At 35.2% G+C, this 24,105-nt stretch overlaps 2 protein-coding genes across 6 annotated transcripts in view; one reads left to right on the top strand and one right to left on the bottom strand.

Moving 5' to 3' along the window:
* Positions 1-15,171, bottom strand: part of LOC124360635 — a 57,550-nt gene extending 42,379 nt beyond the window's left edge. For 3 of the 5 annotated variants that reach the window (XM_046814417.1, XM_046814415.1, XM_046814419.1), the window contains exons 1-2: positions 12,330-12,473; positions 256-353 (exon numbers count right to left, since the gene is read on the bottom strand). In XM_046814417.1, the coding sequence (XP_046670373.1) occupies positions 256-308 (53 nt within the window). In that variant the 5' untranslated portion in view covers positions 309-353; positions 12,330-12,473. Of the gene's footprint in view, positions 1-255; positions 354-12,329; positions 12,475-15,154 lie in introns of those variants that run through there. The other 2 variants (XM_046814416.1, XM_046814418.1) reach the window with 2 other exon arrangements.
* Positions 15,172-16,555: 1,384 nt separating this feature from the next.
* The window catches only part of LOC124360637 (parafibromin), a 56,665-nt gene continuing 49,115 nt past the window's right edge, over positions 16,556-24,105 (top strand). The window contains exon 1 of the mRNA XM_046814421.1: positions 16,556-16,829. Coding sequence (XP_046670377.1) covers positions 16,699-16,829 — 131 coding nt within the window. The 5' untranslated portion in view covers positions 16,556-16,698. The remainder of the gene's footprint in view (positions 16,830-24,105) is intronic.

Consider the following 24,105-nt stretch of genomic DNA (forward strand, 5'->3'; position numbering starts at 1 on the left):
CAAGGAATAGCACACTTTTTTGCTTCACTTGATTATCTACAATAACTGCTCCAGGCTTACATTGTGCTGCCATCTACTTCTTCTACTGGAAGATTTTTTTCTTCCATTCATTATACAACTTGGCCTCAGAATTTAATTATCAAGATGGTATCTTCATAATTTTATACCTATAACTGACTAATTTTATATGATGTTCTGCATGATATCAACCGATAATGATTTTAATAGAAGTTTAAAACATCTATTGGAACTCACCTTATATTTGGATTTGGCTTTCTTGGAGTGTAAATTCCAAAAAATGGCATCATTTCTTTTCCTTTGAATACTTACAAAAATTAATTGCTTCAATCACCCTGTAATGCCACAAATTAAAATTAATACAGCATGAATAATAATAATAATTTTATTGCTTTAGAACATGTACATGTTATAGCAATTGTCAAGGAAGAAAATAGGCTAAAATTTTGGATTCATACATGACATCTAGGTTACTTTCATACATACAATTTATTCCATCCATCCTACATGCTCATTCATTCGAATTTCCCACTCTAGCACCAGCGTCTGTCAGCCAATTATGTGGTCACCCAAACATGTGCCATGAACTCGTCTGTACTGTAAAAAGCTTCTGAGAGCAATGCAGTTTTCAGACGAGTTTTAAATGCCTTAGGCATGTGAAGGAAACAGGATTTTTCCGGACATTTGCCATCGTTCAGTGAAACAAGAAAACAGTAACACTGGGTGTTACTGTTTTCTTGTTTCACTGAACGATGGCAAATGTCCGGAAAAAATCCTGTTTCCTTCACAATCCTTCCATCGTCAAAAATAACCTTTAAGCCTTAGGCATTGCGGCACTTTTTATAAATTCGGCAGTTTGTTGACAAACTGAGCTCCTGCCTGAGAAGGCAAACGCTCATGTACTACCGTCCTGTGTCTCCCAGTTCGGTAGTTGTCCCTGCCTCTAGTCTCATATGAACACTCATATACACATATCACTACCTCTGATGTGATTGCATTTTGACTTGAAAAACAGACGTCTCTAAAATGTAGAGGCAGGGTAATGTCAACAGTTTCAGATTTCTGAATGCTGGTCTGCATGACACTCTCCATTGTAGTTTTGCAATTGTTCGAACAGCTTTTCTTTGGAGTGTAAACACTCTAGAGAAATGTATATTTGCACAGCCTCCCCACAAGACCACTCCGTATGACAGGTGGGGGTATATCAATCCATAATACACCGTCATCAGTACCTGAGTTGGACAGTATTTGGATAGCTGCCTCAAAACATAAATGCCTGAGGACAATTTTGAACAAACGTTGTCTACATGACTATCCCATGTCAACCCTCGATCAAGGTGTATTCCAAGGAATTTAGTTGAGTAGACTTCTTCGATCTCAGTCTTCCCCAACATCACTATAGGACTTTGATCAGAGACGGTCAGCCGCAAACAAAATTGAACAAACACCGATTTTGACGGGTTTGTTTTAAGATTGAGCTCATTAAAATTGAATTAAGTTGTTGAGCTCAGTGAATGTTGTCATTTCAAGTTGTGTGTTTGATTTTCCTTTGAAACAGAGAGTCGTGTCATCGGCATACTGGACTATTTGTCCTTGGTGCAAAGATGAGCCAGCATCGTTGACATACAATAGAAAGAGTAGCGGACTGAGAATATAGTCCTGAGGAACCCCACAACCCAGCTCACCACCTTCCGACCGTATGTCAGAAATTTTTACGAATTGTGTTCTATTACTGAGATACGATTCAAGCCACAAGAGTGGCACTCCTCGTATCCCGTAATACTCCAGTCTGTGAATTAGGGTGTTGTGATCAACACAGTCAAATGCTTTAGATAAGTCAAGAAACACACTAAGTGTGTCTCTGTGACTTTCAATTCCTTCTACTATCATCTCGACCAGCCCAACGACTGCGTCTATTGTCGACTTCTCACTTCGGAAACCGAACTGGTTTGATGATAGTAAGTTGTGTTTTTCCAAAAAATTCAAGAGTCGACTGAGAAAGATCTTTTCAAAAACTTTACTGAAAACTGGTAAAATTCAGATGTGACGATAATTTTGAACTAATTTGGGGTCACCTTTTTTGAATATCGGGGTAATTTTGGCTTTTTTCAGAGAAGATGGAAATATTCCTGAGCGAAGAGAGAGATTTATCAAATGTTCAAGAGGCCTCAACAGGTGCTGAGCATATTGTGTAAGAAGCCACGTCGAAACATGATTCAAATCGTTTGATTTTTTTGAAGGAAGATCTCTCATCACTCTGGCAATTCCCTCTTCTGTAGTAAGAGCCAGAGCCATGGAAGCTGCTGGTCTCTGTACCAAAGTGGAATGTGGCTGATGCTGCTTTGGACTGGAATCCTTGGTAAGCACCAACCGAGGTAAAGAAAATAGAGGTAAAGAAAATTATAGAAATATGTAACATTTAAACTTATAAAAACTGCTTGTTATTTAGCTCATTTTTCATTAAACCTTTTTTCAAACTATAATAATTCAAAATGTGCATAGAATATGTTTTGATGCAACTGCATTATCATTAGCTTATCTCTCAGGTGGAAGTCATTGATTAACCAGAAGGCTTTATCAAGTAAATTAACACTTTCACTGCAATCAGTACTCGACAACATCAAAGGCCCAAGGGCCATGTTGCCGGTGTATCAGCATTCCACCAAAAGTTTTGAGAAAGGCTCTTACTATGTTTGTAATCCCTGTATAACAAGCTGCCTCAGAGCTTGCACAACAATATGAAATTATTTAGTTTTAAAAGTAATAAGTAACTAATTTTTAAAACATACTATGGAAACAAGTGTTTTTATAATCTGAAAGATCTATTTTCATATGTATATATTAAAGATAAAAGAAACTTTAGATGAATATAAATAATACAATGTGTATCGTGTGTTTTATTAGTTTTACTACGGCATAGTATGTTGGTATCTTCTGTGTTAATTATATAAATACTGGTAGTTAACTGCGGCTTCGCACACAATTACATAGCCCTTGCATGTGTAAGAGCACATCTGGTTCTAGTTAATTATATTTCCAAGGCCATTGTTGAGTTTACCTTGTCACAATCAAAAAAAATATGTCAAAAAATGTCTATGGCCATTGTAATTTATTCCAGTATTAGTATTTTTTTTTTTACAATAGTTGAATTTGCCTTATTTAAGTCCATAATATAAGTCAAGACAAAACAAGAATGTCTTTATTTTCACATTCATCAAGAAGGAAATGGCATCAAATACATAGTATCTTAAAATTTTTCCCAGGTTTGTTATCATTAGCTGCCTAGGTCTTCACATTCTCTGCGAGTCGGCTCTCCAATTCAAGAATTCTTTTACTGAGTAAAAGGATCTCTCTTGGAACCAGGAGTGCAGGCTTTTCTTCAACTTCCTTCCTTCCGTTTTCTTCAGCTCATCAGGGAGATTATTGAAGAATTTTGCTCCAGCATAGGTTGGTTTTGTTTCAGAGAGAGTTAACTTGTGGATCGGCGAAATAAAGTTATTGGCATGCCTAGTATTGTAAGAGTGAATGTCTTGGTGCTGTTGGACATTATGAGTTGTAGCTATCACAATACACTCTACAATATAAAGGCTGACTACTGTTGATAACCTCCACTCTTTGAATACCCCTCTACAGCTCTCTCTAAATCCCAAGCCGACCATGATTCTTAGAGCCTTTTTTTGAAGAATGAGGATTCGTTGGAGATTTATTTCAGTTGAACCACCCCAAACCGCTAAGCCATATCTCATATGGCTTTCAAACAGAGCATGATAGGCTGTTATTGTGGCTTTTGTCGTGCTTTTAGCTTTTGTCTTTTTTATGGCATAAATTGCCGAGCTAAGCTTAAGGCATAAGTTATGAATATGATTTAGCCAAGAGAGTTTGTCGTCAACAATGATTCCAAGATAATTGGTTGAGCTGACAGATTGAAAATTTGGTAGATCTGAAATGTCATCCTTCTTGTTCCCAAATGAAATTTGTTTTGTCTTTGATTCATTGAAAACCAAGTCATTGTTTCTACAGTAGTCCATAGCAATGTTAACAGCAATGTATGAATTTATTTCTAGATTTTCCACTGAGCTATTGGCAGTTAATAGCATAGAATCGTCAGTATACATGACTAAATTACTATATGAATGTAAAACCTATGGAAAATCATTAGTAAATAATATAAAAAGTACAGGCCCCAAAACAGATCCTTGCGGTACACCACGGTCCATTGACAGGACCTCAGATCTTGAAATTGTAGTAACTCTTTTTATGGTCTGAGTCACTTCTACAACCTGGTGTCTTCCTTCAAGGTATGCTGAGAACCATGAAAGTGCTGTTCCTTGGATTCCTAGATGAAAAATGTTTCTTATAATCAAGTCATGGCTTAGACAATCAAATGCCTTACTCAAGTCAAGCTGCACTCCCACTACAGTATTTCCAGCCTCGATATTGTCAACAATGTGCTCAAACAGAACAACTATTGCAGTCATGGTGGATCGTCCCTTAATAAAACCATGCTGTTTCTCTGTCAAAAGGTTGTTTAGTTGAAGAAGCTTGAAAAGTCTAGAGAGTACAATTTTCTCAATGATTTTGGATTCAGTTGGAATCAAAGATATTGGCCTAAAATTTTCTATGAGGTGTTTACTGGATTTTTTGTGAAGAGGGATAACTTTGGAAATTTTCATGCTTGAGGGGAAAGTAACATGCAGAAGAGACAGTTGTGTGATATGAAAAAGCGGTACCTACTTCATTTTTACAAAATTTTTGAATTTTTGAGGATATTTCATTTAAGCCAAAAGAGGATTTTGTTTTCAGTGAGTCTATTACTTTACTTATTTCTTCAATTGACGTAGGTTCCATAGAGGTCAGTAGCATTTCAACAGGTGGGTTCTGAAAAAATTGCATTGTTGGGTTGATGCACAGGTTCTGTTTGAGAGTTTCATCAGCAATAGTTAAGAAATAGTTGTTAAAATGGTTGGCTATATCTATAGGGTCGTCAATTTTGTCTCCGTTTTTAACTATGAAGTCAAATCCAGAAATTGTGTCCTTGTGCTGATGATTTCTCTCGCTGTTTATGATGTCCCAAACAGCCTTATTTTTGTTAGCAGCATTGTCAATATGAGCAGCACTAGCCTCTTGTCTTAAGGTCCTTAGTTTTAAGTCGTAAGCCTTCTTTAGCTGCGTAGAAGTTTGTTTACTCTCTTGGCTGCCAGAAAGACAATATCTCTCATTTGCTTTAAGAAAATCTTTCTTTAAGCGGAGAGCTTCTTAGTCATAGCACGGTCGAGCTTTTGGTTTTGCCACAACTCTGAATTTTTTGATTGGACAAGTGAGATCTAAAAAGTATGTTATTGTCTCCTAATATTGTCTGTAGGCCTCTTCCACACTATCTTGTTGAAGTACATTAGTCAAAGATTCCTCAGCCAAATATCGTTTGAGATTTGTTAAGTTCTCTGGACTTACATGTTGATGAAAGGAGGTAGTAGTTTTTTTTTTATTCAACAGACAGAGGCAGATAACAAAGTTGTCCGAAATGGTCACTTATACCAGTATGGAGAATTTTCACTTGAGATTCATCAATTTTAGCATTTGTGCAGATAGCGTCTATGGAAGACTGATGACCTTGATATACTCTGGTCGCTGAAAGTTGGAGTCGTGTCATGTTATGGGACAAAAGAAATTCATCAAACATAATAGTTTCCTAGTAGGTCTTAAAATGTCAATATTTATATCCCCAATCAAAATAACTCTGCTGTGAGTCGGAATGTTATCCAGAACTTTATGAAGGACCTCGATAGCTTCTGCTGTGATGTTAATCAGATTATTAGGAGGCCAATATATACCTATCATACAAATTTTTTATTTTTTATTATTTCAACGGCATCACCATTTCAACAAGTAAGTTTCAATTTTATCTACATGCATAACAAGTGACTAAAGAAACTAATTAGTAGACTAAAACAAAAAAAATAGAATATGCAACCAGTAAACAAAACAATAGATACATAATGAAACAAATAGATATGAATTATTGTAAGATGCATAACAAGAAAGTATAAATAGATAACAAGTCATGTGTAACAATAAATAGATAAATATATAACAATAACAAAGAAAGATGCTTAACAAGAACAATGCAAAACAAGAAATGAACTATGACGTAGGTAACAGTTTTGACAAACAAGTTAAGTGTGATAATAAAATAAAAGACTCAACAAGAAATAATGACACCAAGATCAATGCATAACAAGAGATAAACTATGAAGTATCAATTTAACTAATATAAAGGGCAACTGTGAAAAAGTAACTAATAATTAATACTGCTTAACAAGACAAAAAACAATGCATAAAATAAGGAAAAACTGTTGGTAAAATAAATAACTAAAAAAGCTATAAAAAACTAATTATATCAACATCCTTATGTGAGATAAATTACACTAATATTACATGGCAAGATTAGTTAAATGACAACAAGAAAAACAAGCAACTAGGTAAAATTTAGGATCCATCAAATCACGTGACAGGAAGCACCACTCAAAAACTTTCTGTGGCCCTTTAAAGGCGCCACAATGAAACACTGAGACACAACACAGGCAGGGTAGGTGTAGAGACGAGCCAATAATAATAACAGCTACAGTGATGCAAGTCGACTTTTGATTGCAGATGTGGATGCGATAAAGATGTCAAGGGTGGATGGAATGTTGTTCCCTAGCCGCTGAATCCTCAGCATTGGGCTATTTGCTGCATAAGAGGAGGAAGCTGCGACCTTAGTGAAAGAATTCATGGCTCTGGTTCCAAACGATGCTTTGAAGTTGATTTTTTCTTGAAGGTCAGAGCAGTCCAACTCAGTGTTGATCAAACGGTAGAGAAATATCACATCCTGAATACAGCATCTAGAACTGAGTGATGGTATGTTCAGGAGAGTAGCAATATCTTGTATGGGGACCTATGTATCTATAACCAAGACGAAGCCTAACAAGTCGCAAGAAACGTCTCTGTATCTTCTCAATATCATCCACAAGGTAGTGCTGGTGCGGTGACCAAACGACGCTGCAGTACTCGAGATGGGGTCTGACATGTGCATAGTACAAAATCTTCAATGAGTGAATGTCGTTAAAGGGCTTGGTGAGTCTCAGTACCAAGCCCAAGTTGCGAGCAGCCTTATTGCATATATTCCTGATGTGAAGTTCCCAAGATAGATTAGATGATAAAGTCATACCAAGATCCTTGACAGATAAGCTTCTATGAAGTGCATGACCTCTGATTGAGTAGGTGTGGAAGACTGGAGACTTATTGCGGTGGAAAGTGATGCAGCTGGACTTGTCAAGGTTGTGAGTCATTGAGTTAGCTTGAGACCATACATCTACTTGTGTGAGATCGTTCTGAAGGAGTGCAGCATCTTCAGCGGTGCAAATCTTCATGTAAAGCTTTAAATCGTCTGCAAAGAGAAGATGTTTGCAGCGAAGACGAGATGTGACATTATTTATGTACAGGTTAAATAATGAAGGGCCTAGGTGAGAACCCTGAGGTACACCAGACGTAGCAACAAATTCTTTTGAGATGTATGATCTGTATCGCACTTGAAGGATTCTGTGTTGGAGGTAACTCTCAAGCCAACGGAGAAAGGTTCCTTTGAACCCATATGCTTCCAACTTCCTTATCAAAATGGTGTGGGACACTCGATCTTTGTAGATTTTTCTCAACCTTGGTGAAATCCAGTTCTATAGTATCAACTTGTTGCCTGAGCATTAGTGCGTCAATTATGTAATCCTGAAAGAGGACAAGGTTTGTCACAGGAGATCTGCCAGATGTGAAGCCGTGCTGGTGAACGTTGAGGTGAGCTTTTATTTTGAATTGAATAAGGTTGAGGACAAGTTTCTCTTCCAGTTGAAACTTTAGATAAAGTTGTTCTTTTCCAGAAAGTTTTAGGCTATAGAGGCAACTGTTGCTTCACAGACTAGGGGTATACTGAGGTGTTCCATTTCCAAACTTGTAGTTTCATTTCTCTATATTGTTACTTTTGTATATTGCTACCCCTCCTTTAATGTTATGCACTCTTCCAAACGCGGAGACCAGAGTATAACCATTTAATTGTGTATTTATGATGTTATTTGCATGTTGTCCATGTTCTGTAACAACTACCAAATCTGGCTTGAGAGAGGATTATAAATGGCTTAATCTCTCCACCTTGTTACTGATCCGGTCGACATTTTGATTGGAAAATCAACAAAATGTTTTCTCAATATGAACCAGGCCCTTGAGTGTTAATTGTTATTCTTTGGCCTTTTTCAGGTGGCTGTCCTCTAAAAAAGGACCTGTTGAGGAGGTTGCCATCTGTGTGCAAGGTTCATTTGAAAGGTTAGGTTCAGAGTGCTCTGGCAACAATTCTAATTCAATAGCACTACTTTTATAGCTCTCATTGATTTTTTTGTAGAATTCTATGTGCTTTACGAAGAATTCTTCTGGAGCTTCATTGTGACTGCGGACTTTTGCAGTTATTGGCGGTTTCTTTGCCAGCACTTTTATTTTTGGGTTCACACCCCCTTGCCTGTCCTTATTAACTGTAAATCTTGCTACCTGTAAGGAAACACTGAAAACGTTTCTTTTATTGTCAGTAGAAGGTTTTTTCAACTCACTCAGTTTTTGACGGCAGGTTTGTCTGGCTCCTGGGGTTGATTTTAGATGGGCATAAGTCTTCCAACTAGACATTGTGCTATTGTTCAGTTTTTGTCGGCAGGTTTATCTGGCTCCTGGGGTTGATGTTGGGTAGGCATTGGTCATCGTGCTTCTGTACTATATATATATATATATATATATATATATATATATATATATATATATATATATATATATATATATATAGTATCTCTTGATTTTGATACTTTTTAATTAGTTTACATATATTTCTAACCTTTCTCCTCCACAATTTGTCGTCTCCCAACCATATCTGCAAACTTGGGCTACAACCCTTTCAGCCCACATATAAATCTAGCCCTGTACTCTTAAGTCAAAGACATCTCAGAAGAGATAATTTAGCAATTTATTTTCAGTATGGTAACTGTAAGAATAAATATTTCCTATGGTTATTATTGTATAATTTAGTATATTTTATACTAAATAATAAGAAATCTATCATGAAAATTGTTTGAAAATAATGTAATAACATTTTTTTTTAATAGAGATCTGCAAACCGGACTAAAGAGTGCTAGAATTTAAAGCAGATGCATTGTAATAAATCGTCAGGATATATTTTGCAAAAATGGCAGGTTTAAAAAGGCTGTTGGGTCCTTATAATTTAACTGGTGAGGTGGTGTCTCATAGGCCTCAGGGAAAGTTGGATTTGATATTTTTTTCAAATCTATGTTTTTACTGCTACTAACAATATAAATAATCCAGGTTAATTGCTCCTGGATAGGATGACATTGTGTTGTTTGAGATAGCACATGTTTATGATATACAAGCAGTTACCCGCGGCTTCGCACGCAATTTGACAGGTTTGCACGAGTATATGACCACTGCTGGTTCGAGTGAATTATATTTCTGGCGCCAATGTTGAGTTTGCATTGTTGCCACAATCAAGAAAATACGTCAAAAGGTATATAGTTGTGGCCATTGTAATTTATTTGTTCTTAGTATGATTTGTTCCATACTTATTTCCCGGTCAAGAAAATATATATCACAGATCAGAGTAGCCAATTTCTGTCAAAAGTGAATTAAGATGGGTTTTATATCAGTCTTTAAATTTATAGTTAGATAATATTCAAAGTATAATATAGCGGGTTTATTAATTATATGCTACACTATTACCAATGACGCAGTGTAACGTGTACAACGGTAATCACAAGATAACCAGATCAAGCAACATCGAGCGTGGCTGCTGCTTGGATGTGTGACCACTGAGCGATCCTGTCCTTGCAAACAGCCCGCCTGCCCGGCTGTTGGTGGTGGTTCGGAAGTCAAAAGCCGTTGGTCCTCGGGTTAAGTTTTAGAGAGGGTTTCTTAGCCCTAATTTTGAGTGGTAAAATAATAAATCATTACTTTACTTTAGTACCAAAAGTTAGATAGTAACATTGTCTTTTAGACATAATACTTAGAATTTGATAAAAATGTACAGTTAAATCTACATTAATGATGACACTACGTGTTTTGTTTCTTTATAAACTGAAAAATACTGTTAATATTTTAGTAAAATTAGAGCTGGCAATGGTACATTCATTCAAAAGCACAATCCAGCGAACTATCATCTAACATAACTCTTGCCAACTGCTTCAAAGGGAGTCTTTGGAGTCAAATTCTGAGTATCTTATGTTTTAAAATATTTTCTAAGGTAGACGAGTACTTACCTAATCGCTGAAATCTAAAACAGCTTTACAAATAATGGTTATTCCTACCATTATTAGAAATAACTTATATTAGAATGTAGGCTACTGACTGTAAAAATAAACAAACTGAAAATAATAAACAATGTTTACACAAAACAGTTGATTACATTAGTCATGTTATTTTATTAATAATTCACAGCTTGAGAGACCAAAATGGGATTTTTCACTACTTTAACCCTCTAACTGGCAACTGCCATGAGTACGGCAGTTAAGCCGCTCCTGTACTGGCACTGCCGTATATATAGCAGTAAGCAGACATGTCAGAAATCGGTTATTATTTGAGTATTTCCGACGATTTGGTCTAAAACCAAATACCAATCAATGGCAGAATAATCAAGCTATTGATTGAGGTATATTATTAATCAATAAATCAAAAGTTATTCCTCTTTGTATGGTTACAAGACACGTCTTGTGCAAGCAACTGTTTTGATTGTGACCAGCTGACTGACTGTATTATTAGTTATGTCTGCTGTCGTTGACTTTTGGTGTCTATCTAATTGATTTCTTGTTAGTTTATATTTCGTTCTGGTTATTAGCAACATTGCTGATGAATTCACACTTAATTTTAGGAACAAATCTAGTGATTTGAAAGAACTATTAGCTGAATTGGAACCAGCATCCTTATCAGGCTTGTTCAATGGTTTAGTTTTGTTATCACTATTAGATTTCTTGTTAACTTTGTTTTAACAGCTCAAGGATGGCATTTGACGGACTGAGAAAGAGACTGAATAATAGTAGCATATTGAAACAGGATGATTATTTTCCATCTACTTACATTGTGCTACAGTTTGCTAACAATGTACACATTGAAGCTGTTCAGTGGATTATATTCAAAATGTTAAATTTTTCAACAATGACTTCAACGTATTGATAAATAATTTATAATGTAAACAGTAAACGAGTAATATCAATATTTTTAGAGATTTTGAAAATGATGATGAATATGAGATTAAAATTATTGGCAAGCAGTCATAGAGTTTGAGAATTGTAATACCGGCAGACTGTCTAGCAGACTATCTTTGTAATTGTTTGTACCGCAGAGAAGTGCGCCTGTTGGGTAAGAATCCTTTCCTCCATTTCACAAAAGCGGTTGCTCAGAGCTATCCAGGCAAGCTGTACGTATAGTAAATTATCCCTAAAATGTGGTCCAGGTTAAAGTTGATTTTGTTATTTTTAATGCTTACTGTTAACTTTTTTTTTCCGAACGTATAATAATTCTTGATGTGCGATTATTATTATATAATATCGAAGTTGGGTAATATACCAAATCGTTCGATAATGATGTTTGAATAACAAATGTGTAGGCTGCTTATTAAAGTCTCGCTGATTTGATAATCATGAATTTAGATGATTCAATTGTCATGATGGCCACTTATTATACTGCAGCCTTAAATAGAAGAGAAGGTATTTTAGACAAAAGATGTAGATATTTCTGTCTCCTATAAAATATCAAAATTTTACTGTTGGCAAATTATGTTATTATTTACAAAGTTTGTGGAGGAATCATTCAACTATTAACTATAGAACTAAAAAACACAAAGGTTATTTGTAGCTAAAATTTAAAGTTTATATTAGACTACATTTGAACAAACTGTGTACTAAAATGTTCTATTTCATGCCTATTCTCAAAGCTAAAAGTCTTCTGCATTGTAAGCAGATACCATGCAGTACATCACTAGAATTTTAGGTAGATGTGTTAACAAAAATTATGGGATCCGAAAGCTTAGTATTGTTTAGTACTTAAGAAAAGATTAGCCTTACACATTGATACAATATAATTTACTTATTGACTATAAACAATCTCTTCTCTCTCTATAATCTTTGCTTAATATTAAACATGGTTTCTCAGTTAAAGAGAAATCTCTATCAGAGTAATCAATATACTATGCAAACATAATACAATTTATTTTTTTTAATTAATTATTCATAAATGTTTATTACCTACTCAACCACATCCCTCCGCTACCATAACAAACACTACACAGACGACAGACGTCAGACCCTCAGACCTCCTAAACCTTGACGTCGTTGACGAGCTCCTCATGGGCCACCTGGATCATGCTCCGCGGAGAGAAAGAGTTAGGGATGGAGGGGCCCCTCCTTCCAACTACACATAACACATAGCCAGTGTATTGGAATAATGGAATGAGCAGTCCGCGCGTTCTCGCTCCGTACTTCTCTGGATTTAATTTAGTTCAGTACCTGGCAAACCTATTAAACCTTATTAAAATGTATCACTGTATTTTCAGCTTATACTCTGAGTTAAACCCCTTTCAGTAGTTTGGTACAGCATACATATATTTATATTACATTTTCAAAGCTGGATGTTGCAGGATGCAGCACAATTAAATTGATTACATTAAACCTTGATTTTACAACGTAATTAATAACAGGCAATTAAGGGGATTCCCTACTGAAAAATTACGAATTTTGACAAAAAAATTGAAATTAACTTTTATATTTTTTTTAAATTCTATGGCTTATAAGAAACCATAAAACATAACATTTACTGTAATATAACTTTTCGTCAATGTGAAAAAATGTTTGAAGAGGAGCATGCACCCTGATTTTACAACCTAATTATGTCTTCGTGATCATTTACTATACATTTTTTTAGGGATAATATAGAAAATATAGCATTTTCTCTTTCCTGTTAGTGGTTTATTAGGCATTAGGCCCACATATGTCTTCAATATATAAATGCCATTCACCGACTACAAGTACCAGTACGATAAGTTACTTTAATCTATAGCTACTAAATAGCTTGTGTAAACTTCAAACGCTGATTCCCGCAGATTTTAAATTTTTATATTTTTCGCACAAAAGTTATAACTTTTTAACTATTAAAGCTAAAGAAGTGAAACTTTTACTACATATTATTTATAATGTTGTAAAACTTTTAATGCATTTATATTATTATATGTTAAACAAAAGTTTATATAAAAAATAAACAAAAATAATATTTATTAAAATGTTTTTGTAAAGCCATAACTTAAAACTGAGAAACAAGTTTGAGAAATAAACTTGAGCATGTACACAAACTTAATACTTATCATGTTCTTAAAAATGAGATAATAAACAGTAATATTGTTTTCATTAGTTACAAAGTTATGACATTCAAAATCCCATATATTTTTCCTAAAAAAAACTTAAAAATTCCAAAAAGGAGGTGAATATATAATATTAAAAAATATAACAGTGGCAAACATTATTCTCGGACCAGAGGAACCAAAAAAAAAAATATTATAGTCATTAAACATGTTTTAAAGAAAATCACTTGTTTCAGTGTTGCATGCATGCAAACATTAAAACTTTTAAAAATATTCAAGTCTTGTGTTCTTAGCATAGTAGTTAAATAATGTAGGTAGTATTCAATACAAAACCAACCATTAAGTTTAGTTTTTAATCGAGTCTTTTGTATTAAAATGGAAACCAATAAAATTGTTTTGTAACATTATATTTGGTTCAACCGGTGACAATGGGAGACTTCAATAAATTGTATAAATTAGTGTAAATGTAATTGTATCATAAATCTGTATATTCCTAGCATTAGAGATTAGTAGAGCTAAATAATTTTCATCATAATTATGTACTACATAAATATTTCTACGCAACCATAAAAGTGGTGTTTAAAATAATTGTAAACCAAACATATACTCATATGTGATCTTAAACTGAATTTGTTAATTACATTACTATAATATAATTAGGAAAAATTTGTATTTATTAATGATATCAAGTGCTGTGTTAGGTATTTAAGTCAGGTAGTTGTCATTGATGTTGTCATATTTCTATAATTATGTTTTTGGTTGAACATTTACTCACAAGTTTCTTTTTTAATCAACTTGGTTTCTAGTTCTTAACACATCTACTGTCATAACTCTTTATTGCAGCTTTTGTTGCGTAATTACTAATTTATTTACTACCAATTAAGGACTCCGCATTATAATATGTTGCTTTTGCCTTATTAATTTGAATAGCTTTTCAATAAAACAAAAAAGTATATTTACCGTCGTTTAAGCCTATATGCAAAATATGATGAAATTATGACACTATTCGTTGTGCACAACCTCACATTTTGTTAAGTGTCTTTGGAGTTATAAAGAAAGTTCAATATTAATATAATTCATTTGATAAACATTAATGTAGTATACGTTCTATATGATTTCTATGTTGTGCAGATATGTTCGGATATAAAACGACTAATTAATTCGTAATAGATAATAGAAATCAGAACCGTTCCTAACTGAGGTCGCTATCAGCTGCATGTTCAGGGTTTGTCGGAACTGCTTGACTCTAACCAGTCGCATTTTCGGGATTCATAAGTACTGCTCAGCTCTGCCCCCACTCTTTCTCACCGTGGTGTGTGATCACCCCATCCAGGTGGAGTATGAATTTGATTATTTCTTCCTTGACTGTAAGTTGGGGTGTTCAACTCTTGATATAACGTTTTATTGGAAACATACCAAAACGCTTTTGCAATTTTTTAAAAACAATTTTGATTGTTACAGTTGAAGTATCTCAATATTTGAGTTGCTTTCTGTGCCCCTTAACTGCACACCATATGTCCATACAGGTTTTAGGATAGTTTTGTAGAAAAGTATCTTGTCTTCAAACTGAGTTTTTATTTAGATCCAAATAGCCAAATAATTTATTTGTTTTTAAATTTAGATGCTGTCTCTCTTATGTGATGCGTCAAGAGAAGATAATAAAAGTTTAATTCCGTATTGATTAAGACACCTGTACGAGTATTCTGTTTTACTTACCATTGAATCTAGATATAAAAATATGGGGGGGGTGGCTTTGAATTAGGTTGTTAGCGACGATATCTTCGTTCATCGAATTTCCTTTATTAGATAATAGTAATTAATTACTGAGTTGAATAGAGTCATCATTTCCTTGTTCAGTAACTTTACTTAAATAATGGCGCTTTAGTCCATGGTTTGGTGAAGATGTAATATTTCTTTCAGTGTTTCTTAACTTAACTGTTTGCCAATCATGTAATTGGCTTAATATGAAATGTAACCATCTAAAGATTTTTACTGATTATGTCCAATACGTTAGAGTTCTTCCTAAATAAGGAAGTGTGATCATGATCATGTTCATAAGCGTTCTGGTCCATAATGGAAAAAAGATAAAGAAATAAACAAGTCTTTGACCTAAATAATTAAACGTAATATATCAAACTAAGGAATGTTCACAATTGAGACTGAACTAACGTACACACTTCAATGCAAAATTTAAACACGTGTGACGTTTCTTCACGGGAGCGATTGTTTTTATCCGTGCAAAACATACATCCATAGCCCGCCAAAAGAAGTAATCACTTCAATAATATAACAATAGATACATTAATATTATAGTGAGTGATGCATGAGAATGTATGCGTGTGTATGCAAGATTTGGCGTGTGTAAGGGTAATTTTCCCCAGGCAATAATATAAATAATTATAGATTTGTAATAATTGCGTTATAAATAATCTCACAATTCAAGCTATTATACTTTCGTTCCAGTGAAGCAAATTGACCTGTCTTACTACAAAGGACAGATAAAATAAATTAGAATATAAAGAATTACGTGGATAATATAGTTTTTTTTTGAACAATAATAATTTGAGTTAAAAATATACAAGTTTAAAGTTTATTAAATATGTTTCATAATTTTAGAAGAACAATGCACGTTTTTAAAACTAACACATTTTAATTCAGGTTTAAACGTTTTATAAATTTCTTAATTTTTTATCTGCACTAACCATTGATGGATATTCTTTAAGAACTAAACTGAAATGAAATGAATGAAATGAAATGAAATGAAATATGCCTTTATTCAAGAGGCGGAGTTAGGGCTATTTAGCCCTCTCTACCACTCAACTGTGCCTTTAAATTGTGTAAAAGTATTCATAAAATGTTTATTTCTTTTATAATCGTGTTAATGCGTTTAATGTATACCTAAATAAAATACACCAATTCAATCATGGCATTTTACTAACTAGGTAGATAGGAACTAAATAAAATATCGTATATTCATTTTAACATTGTCAATATTGATTGACCATTCGAACTACATTTGAACGGTTCTGAAAATTGAAATGTTTCGATTGTAATCTCTCGCAATCGCTCGTCAATTAACATTGGCACCATCGATTTCTATAAACAATATTGGCACTGGCACTTGGTAAGTTGGTCGTCTATGGCTGTTCTTTCGTTGTGTATGTACAGTGGTTTGGTATTTAGTAAGAAGGTGGTTGTGAACGTGAGTGAAGTGAAATTAAAGCTTTAAGTGCTAATTTGTTTTGGTTTTGGGCAGAATCATGGCAGATCCTCTAAGTTTACTTCGTCAGTACAATGTGAATAAAAAGGAAATTATTGAAAGGGATAACCAGATCATTTTTGGGGAGTTTTCTTGGCCAAAAAATGTCAAGACCAACTACCTTATGTGGGGGTAAGTGTACATACATATCTTATTTTACATACATTTTATACTTTAATTTACTTTGTTTTTTTTTAACCTACTGTTGGCTTTGTCCCTAAGGTCCACATTTATAGTTACTAATCTAACCTACTCATTGAACTTTGATGTTTTTGAATCTAGAATTGCATGGCCTTTAAAACTAAAAAGAGGTAAATATTTACTTTAGCTACTTCACATTGTTTGTCAAAATATAAATTTTAAATTACAAAATAAATGCATAAGAGAATTTGTACAATAGACATAAAAGGGAGGAAATTCTAAATAATAATAAATTTCGCTGGAAATGTCTCTGGCCATTAGTGCGGGCTTTGGTGGGTGCTACTCTGCATTTCTGGATAAATAAAAGAACATCCTTGAGGTATTTAGTACCTAAATTCTAGATCAGATCACATGAGTACTTGTTTCCCCTCAACCCATAGTTCATTCAAAGTGATCTAACTTAGAAAATGGGCCTACCCGGAGGCAAACCAGCCAAAACAAGAATTAAAGGTAAAGGGTGATTTTTTTTTATTGGTGTGGTTTTTAAGTTGGCACCACTATTAAACATAACAATTAAATTTGAATAAAACAGCTGATCTTTGTTTATTATCTTATGTCATTTCGATATTTGTATTGTCTAGTGCGTATTATTGTATAGTAACCATGAACAGACTTACAAAAGAAGAGCGTTTGCGAATAGTGCAAATTTATTTTGAAAACCGCAGTTCAGTTCGGGCAACTTACCGAGCTCTTCGTCCGATTTACGGACCTCATAATCGGCCATCAGAGTCAGGTATTCGAGCTTTGGTTAATCGTTTTCGTAATACCCACACTCTTGTTGACAAGCATTGGCAGAGACGCCGCACAGTAAGGTCCGAAGAGGCTGTTGATGCTGTTGCTCATAGTGTTGAAGAGGATCCAAGTAAATGGTAAATGGTCAACGCTATCGGGCAATGTTACGGGACTTTTTCTTTCCTCAGCTAAACGAACTTGAAGTGGATTTAGAAAATGTCTGGTTCCAACAAGACGGCGCGACGTGCCACACGGCAAACGACACAATTGGCCTCTTGGCAGAAACATTTGGTGAACGTATCATCTCATTTAGAGGTAGTGTCAACTGGCCCCCACGGTCGTGTGATATCACGCCAACAGACTACTTTCTGTGGGGATATGTTAAGTCTCAAGTATACGCTGACAAGCCACAAACTTTAAATGACTTGGAAGCTAACATTCGTCGAGTTATTGGCGGAATTCAACCACAGCTGCTGGAAAGAGTATTCGAAAATTGGACTTCTCGATTGGGCTTTCTACGCGAACGAAATGGAGTCCATATGCCAGAAATCATTTTTAAACGTTAATGTCATGACACTGTAGTTCAAATAAATGCATTTTTATGTCAATGCAGGTTGTTTTTCATTTTTTTATTTAGTTTTAAAAACCGCACCAATAAAAAAATCGGTACTTTGGGATTATACAGACCACACCCAGACATGAATCGTTATTTGACATTTTGCTTCTACTGATTACTAGATTAGCGTAGAACAATATTTCGTCAATATAAAACAGGAATTGTCTTATCGCAAACCCCTCCCCATCCTCAGACAGAGGTCAAAGTCGAGCGGTCTAGTAGATAACGTGATTGCAGAATCTCGCCGCCCGTTCAGCTGGTGCGTCGCTTTGTACTTCCGTGTTTTACCCGTAGGCCTACATTTCTCCAAATACAAAAATTCAACAAAAACAAACATTACCAAACAAAAACTAAACTCTTTATTGAAAAAAAAAAAAAAAAACACTCAAAGCTTGTTTTCGTTCTTGATCACACTCCGCCACCCAAAATGCGAGTGCCTCCGGCCATCAGCGCGGGCTTCGGCACGGCTGCCCCGCGCTGATGTCGATGAAAGAAAAACATCCCTCGAGATAGTACCTATCAGTAAAATATCAAATTCTAGAAGGGCTGATCAGAAATATAAATTAAATTGTAATGGAAAGGCAATTATGTACCGTGCAAAAAGGTTAAATAATCATGTGATGCCGCGCGGCCTGCCGTAATCGGGATTCTCGAGAAAGATAAGATAACAGCGACAACAATACCGATCACAATACCTGGAAATGCTTGTAATTTTGTAATTAAAGAGTTGTTTTTTCGTTCTATCATGTTTGTTTCTATAAATTTATATTTTTGTGTTCTTCATACGGGTGTGGTCGGTATAATCCCAAAGTACCAAAAAATCACCCTTTAATTGTAAAAGTAACGGTAGGAGCTGCAAAATATGAGTTTCGCGTTTTTAACTTATTGGAATCGTCCTACAGGACGACGTCGGATGGGGCACCATCTTTGGAAACGTAAATGAAAAATAATACTGAAATGAGCAAAATTTTGACCAAAATAAACTATGTTTTTCTTAATTTCAAGCAACAAATTAATAAGTTATTATCGGGTTGAGATGATTGTCTTTGGCCACCACCACAGGCTGCGGCTCCGGTGCTACACGTGCTGGTGTCAACGAAAGAAAAACATCCCTCGAGATAGAACCTATCAGTAAAATATCAAATTCTAGAGGGGCTGATCAGAAATATAAATTGAAATGTAATGCAAATGAAATTATGTACAGCGTAAAAACTTAATAAATCATGTAAAACCATAACAAATGGACATTAATAGAGAACACTTACCATTAGTGTGTTGGCGGATAGAGCTGAGTGGCAGCAACAAAATAGTGGTGGAGCCTGGTATGTGGGTAGGGGTATTTGGCCTTGAAAAGGAATTCTGTCAGGTAGCCGACAAAATGTCACCTCGGACATCATAAGGGATTTGACTTCTCACCAGTGCCTTTCAATGGTGTTTGTATGTGTACCGGTATCGGGCTCAACAAAATTAATGGAATGATTGACGGAGAAGTGCCGGAATCCCTCGTTACCAAGGCAGTAGGCTTTCCAACAGTCGCTAACAATTGTCATACCTGGCAGAACCCATTCTTTAATTCTGTCAAGGAGGGTGTCCCTGTCACGTTGTTCAACAGGAACAAGGAAGGAATCTCTGCTCTGCCTTTCGATTCCCCTAAAAACCCACTGTCCTTGAATTCTTCTGCTGCGATTGTATTTTCTCCTTCCAATGGGAAACATCAAAGTCTCCCGGTTTAAAAACAATACGCGACTGCACGACGAATAAATACACTCATTAAAAAAAATAACCTTGTTCTATTATAAAGGAAATAATCTCATTTTGGGCAAAATGTAAGCTCCTCACATTCCCGACAAAACACTCGCAACACATACGATTCTTCGAACTAGTGGTTGGTTGATCGATGATTGACACGCTTTCACTCGATCCCAAGTACAATACATGATATCCAGTGAAGCACTGACTATAGCCCCGGATCACTCAGATAACAGATACGCTATCAGTCCTGGCCACAGATAACATTGAAGTAAACAGATATCCAGACACAACACACAAACAGCACATTAACAAAACTTAACTATTTATGAATATACCCCCTAAAACCATTTTATTTGTCATTTGCACCCCCTAAAACCATATATATTTTTGTTTAGGAGGATGAGCAGAATACGTTGATAACGTCAAATTCGTGATTTGCTTGGTCGGCCTTTACCCTCACGGATACCGAATTAAAACAAAAACATGAAATACAATAAAAAAAAAAAAATAAAGTAATAGAAATAAACAGAATATTTAGTTTCTTATTCTTTGATTCAGAGACCCGTTTTAAACAATAAATCATTAGTGTATCCTCAGCTAGTAGATAATGGTCCCCACATTTTATACACAAGGAAAATGTGTTTAAAACTTCATGTCGAATTAAAAATGTTACAATTCTGATTAAATGGTAAACTGTAGAATCTGATAAAAAAGCAGTAATCAATCTGCTATGGTGAAGACCATAGAGGTAGAACCTGTTGCATGAATGAAATGAAATATTTCTTTATTTGAGGTGAAATCAAGGCCTCATGGTCCTTTCTTATTACATTTAACCTCATATAGAAACTAGAAAAAAATATTCATATGTTTAAATAATAATATGGAAACCCAAAATTAATCAAACAGTAAGAGACACAAGGCCAGAAAACATCGCTCACCTTAATACTTCCCTGTCAACAGAAAAGTGGAATTTCCTTCACTCTTCTCAATCCGTAGTGCAACAGTTCAAAACATTCAACGACGTCCTAAATTTCAAAATTAACACATGCTGCCCTACAAAAACGATTAATATTTGCAAGAAAACATGAAAAAAACAAATGAATCACAAAAGGTATTTTGGTTTCGAGAGAGAAAGTGAAATTTTTCTCAGAAATGAACAAACGTACTTGTAATAAAAATTTCAAAACATTCTTCAAAAAATAAAAAAATATTTATAGGAAAGTGATCCAAGCTGCGAAAGCATACAATGTCTCCAAATCTATTCTTTCTTCTAAAAATATTTCAAAAACAACTTGGGACATCATTAACAATAAAAAAAACTAAAACTAAAAAACAAATCAAAATTAAAAATGGGAACATACTTGTGGAGGATGGAACTGAGGTTTCTAATCAGTTTAACAAATTGTTCGTATCCATTGCTGTTGGGCAAGGTCCTCAGCCATCTTAATCGCAAATATGTCCCTCGCGAAGACAGAGGCCAGCAGCCTCAATGTTGCTGACGCCTGTCACTGAGGATAAGCTTCACCGAATTATTCAGCAGCTCCCAGCCAAAAAGTCAAACGATCTTAATCTAATGTCCACATGGCTCATAAAACAATGCTGCAAGCATTTGGTAAGAACCTTAAATAAATAGGTAAATTCTTCATTCCAAACAGGAGTTTTCCTCTCCCTCATGAAAATTGCAAAAGATGTTCTGATTTTAAAAAAAGGCGATCAATTTTCAATCAATAACTACCGGCCTTTCTCAATTTTGCCAGTATTGAGCAAAATTTTTAAAAGCTTTTTCTCATAAGAATGATTCACTTTTTGGACAAATACAGTCAGCTCTCAAATGAACAATTTGGATTGGCAAATCGACGACAGACGCAGTAGTGAGTCTTGCCGATATGATTGTAGAGGGAATAGAAAGTCGGAACCACACAATGAGTGTGTTCTTAGGCTTGTCCAAAGCATTCGACTGCGTTGACCACAGCATACTGCTCGACAGACTTGGGTCCCATGGCATCAGAGGCGTGCCCCTTAACACATTCACTGCTAAGCATTTGAGTATAAGCGAAACCCCGGTGCTAATTTTTTAAATTTGTTTAATTAGAAGATATAACTTGCAGAAGTGACATAAAAGTATAAAAGATTATGTTTGACCTATATTACAATTTTTTTTAACATCATATACTGCAGGACCGATGGGTCCCGTCAGCATGGACCAATGCCCATTGAACCTGAAAATGACATTTATTACAAGAAGTATTGTATTATTTAGGAAGTGTACACGTAACCTTATAACTGTTGATGGTAGTTAAGACAAGAAATTAGGCATTATGTTCCCAAGACTCCTAAAATTATGTAATATGTTGCGGGACCGATGGGTCCCGTTGTCCTGGCTGCAGGTCTTCGTTGATTTATACATGAGTTCACACTCAAAAACAAGATAATTTTCACTGAAAGGCACTAATAGTACATCATTTTATTATTTACAACCATCCCCACCCTTCTTAGTAGTTTTTAACACGTCTTATTTACAATATGTACATTATACCAAACACTTTTTGTTATTGTGCATCTTATTGTCATGGCACTTGTTATATCATCATGAATCATTGGTAATGTATTACAAACCACCTCGGGGTCTCTAGATGTCCCAGCCATTGTTTATTTCGCTAACAACAATCACGAAATAATAGCAAACACAGCACTAGATGAAAACAACTATAGTTAGCTGAACCAAGAAACTATGCACACTAGAACAAAGAACGAAACCGGCCAAACACGCTCACGCTATCAGAAAGGGCCTCTTTGCAGTGCTGCCTAAAAATGCCGAGAACAAAACAACAATGCCCAGCGGGACCGATAGGTCCCGCGCGCACCCGTGAATGGTGCCGAGCCGCTCGGGCGGGACCGAACGGTCCCGCTTAGCACTGAATGTGTTAAATGGTTTAGCTCATTTCTAAGTCATAGATCCCAAGTTGTCTAAATATCAAATCAATCGTCAAAACCAATAGAACTGAGTTACAGTGTTCCCCAGGGATCCATTCTCAGTCCTGTGCTTTTCCTGCTTTATGTCAACGACATAGGATCATCACTTCTGCATGGAGGACTAGTGCAGTATGCTGATGATACCACTCTGTTTTAGTGCAATATCAAGTGAAGTGTTTGTACAACAGGCCTTTGTTGACATCAATAACTGTGTACAATACTTCCAAAGCCTTAATCTCACAACTAACACCTCAAAATCCAATGTTTTAAATTTTGCTTTGTGCAATGTAGTCAACCATTGTGGACCTGCTGTCTTGTTAGCTGATTCCACACTGGAAGACAGCTAACAAAATTCCTAGGAATACACCTTGATCGAAGGTTAACTTGGAATGAGCACATCAATCATGTTTGCGCAAAAATTTCCTCAGGCATTTATGTCTTGAGATCCTTGGCAAAATACTGCCCAAGTCAGGTACTGATAACGGCGTTTTATGACCCCATTTGTCCTATGGAGTGGTCCTGTGGGAAGCGTGCCCAAGCTCTCAGTTTCAGAGAGTATTCAAACTCCAAAAAAAAGCTATTCGAATAATCGAAAAATTAAAATTCAGAGAGTTGTGCAGGCAAGCTTTTAAGGAACCGCAGCTGTTAACTCTCCCGTGTCTATACATATGCATGAGACACGAGATAGAGAACTACTAAGAACTGCGAGACACAGAACAGTGGATTTTGAACATCTGCCCTCGCAGGCAGGTGTTAATTTTATTAACAGACTGCTGAATTCAATAAAAAAATTCCCTAACGCCCAAGGCATTTAAAATGCGCCTTAATCACCTTTTGGTGTCACAAGCATTTTATAATGCAGTTTTTAGCATTTAACTGGGAGACCGCCCAATTACACAACTAATTCCGCTGTTTAAAGTGGGCTATATTGGTGAAGGATGAAAGGTGCATAATTGAAAAATTGTATTCTAATAAAATTCTTTCTGTAAATGAAAACATACTATTACAAAATTTATAAAAGTAGCTTGAGATCATTATAGTTTACATGGGTGGCCAAAGTAAATTAGAACCATTATTGGTTATGGAAACACAATTGCCAAAAGTAAATATTAATCCTTGATTGGTAAGGTATTG

This window comes from Homalodisca vitripennis, chromosome 4 (assembly GCF_021130785.1).
Source record: "Homalodisca vitripennis isolate AUS2020 chromosome 4, UT_GWSS_2.1, whole genome shotgun sequence".
Lineage (NCBI taxonomy): Eukaryota > Metazoa > Arthropoda > Insecta > Hemiptera > Cicadellidae > Homalodisca > Homalodisca vitripennis.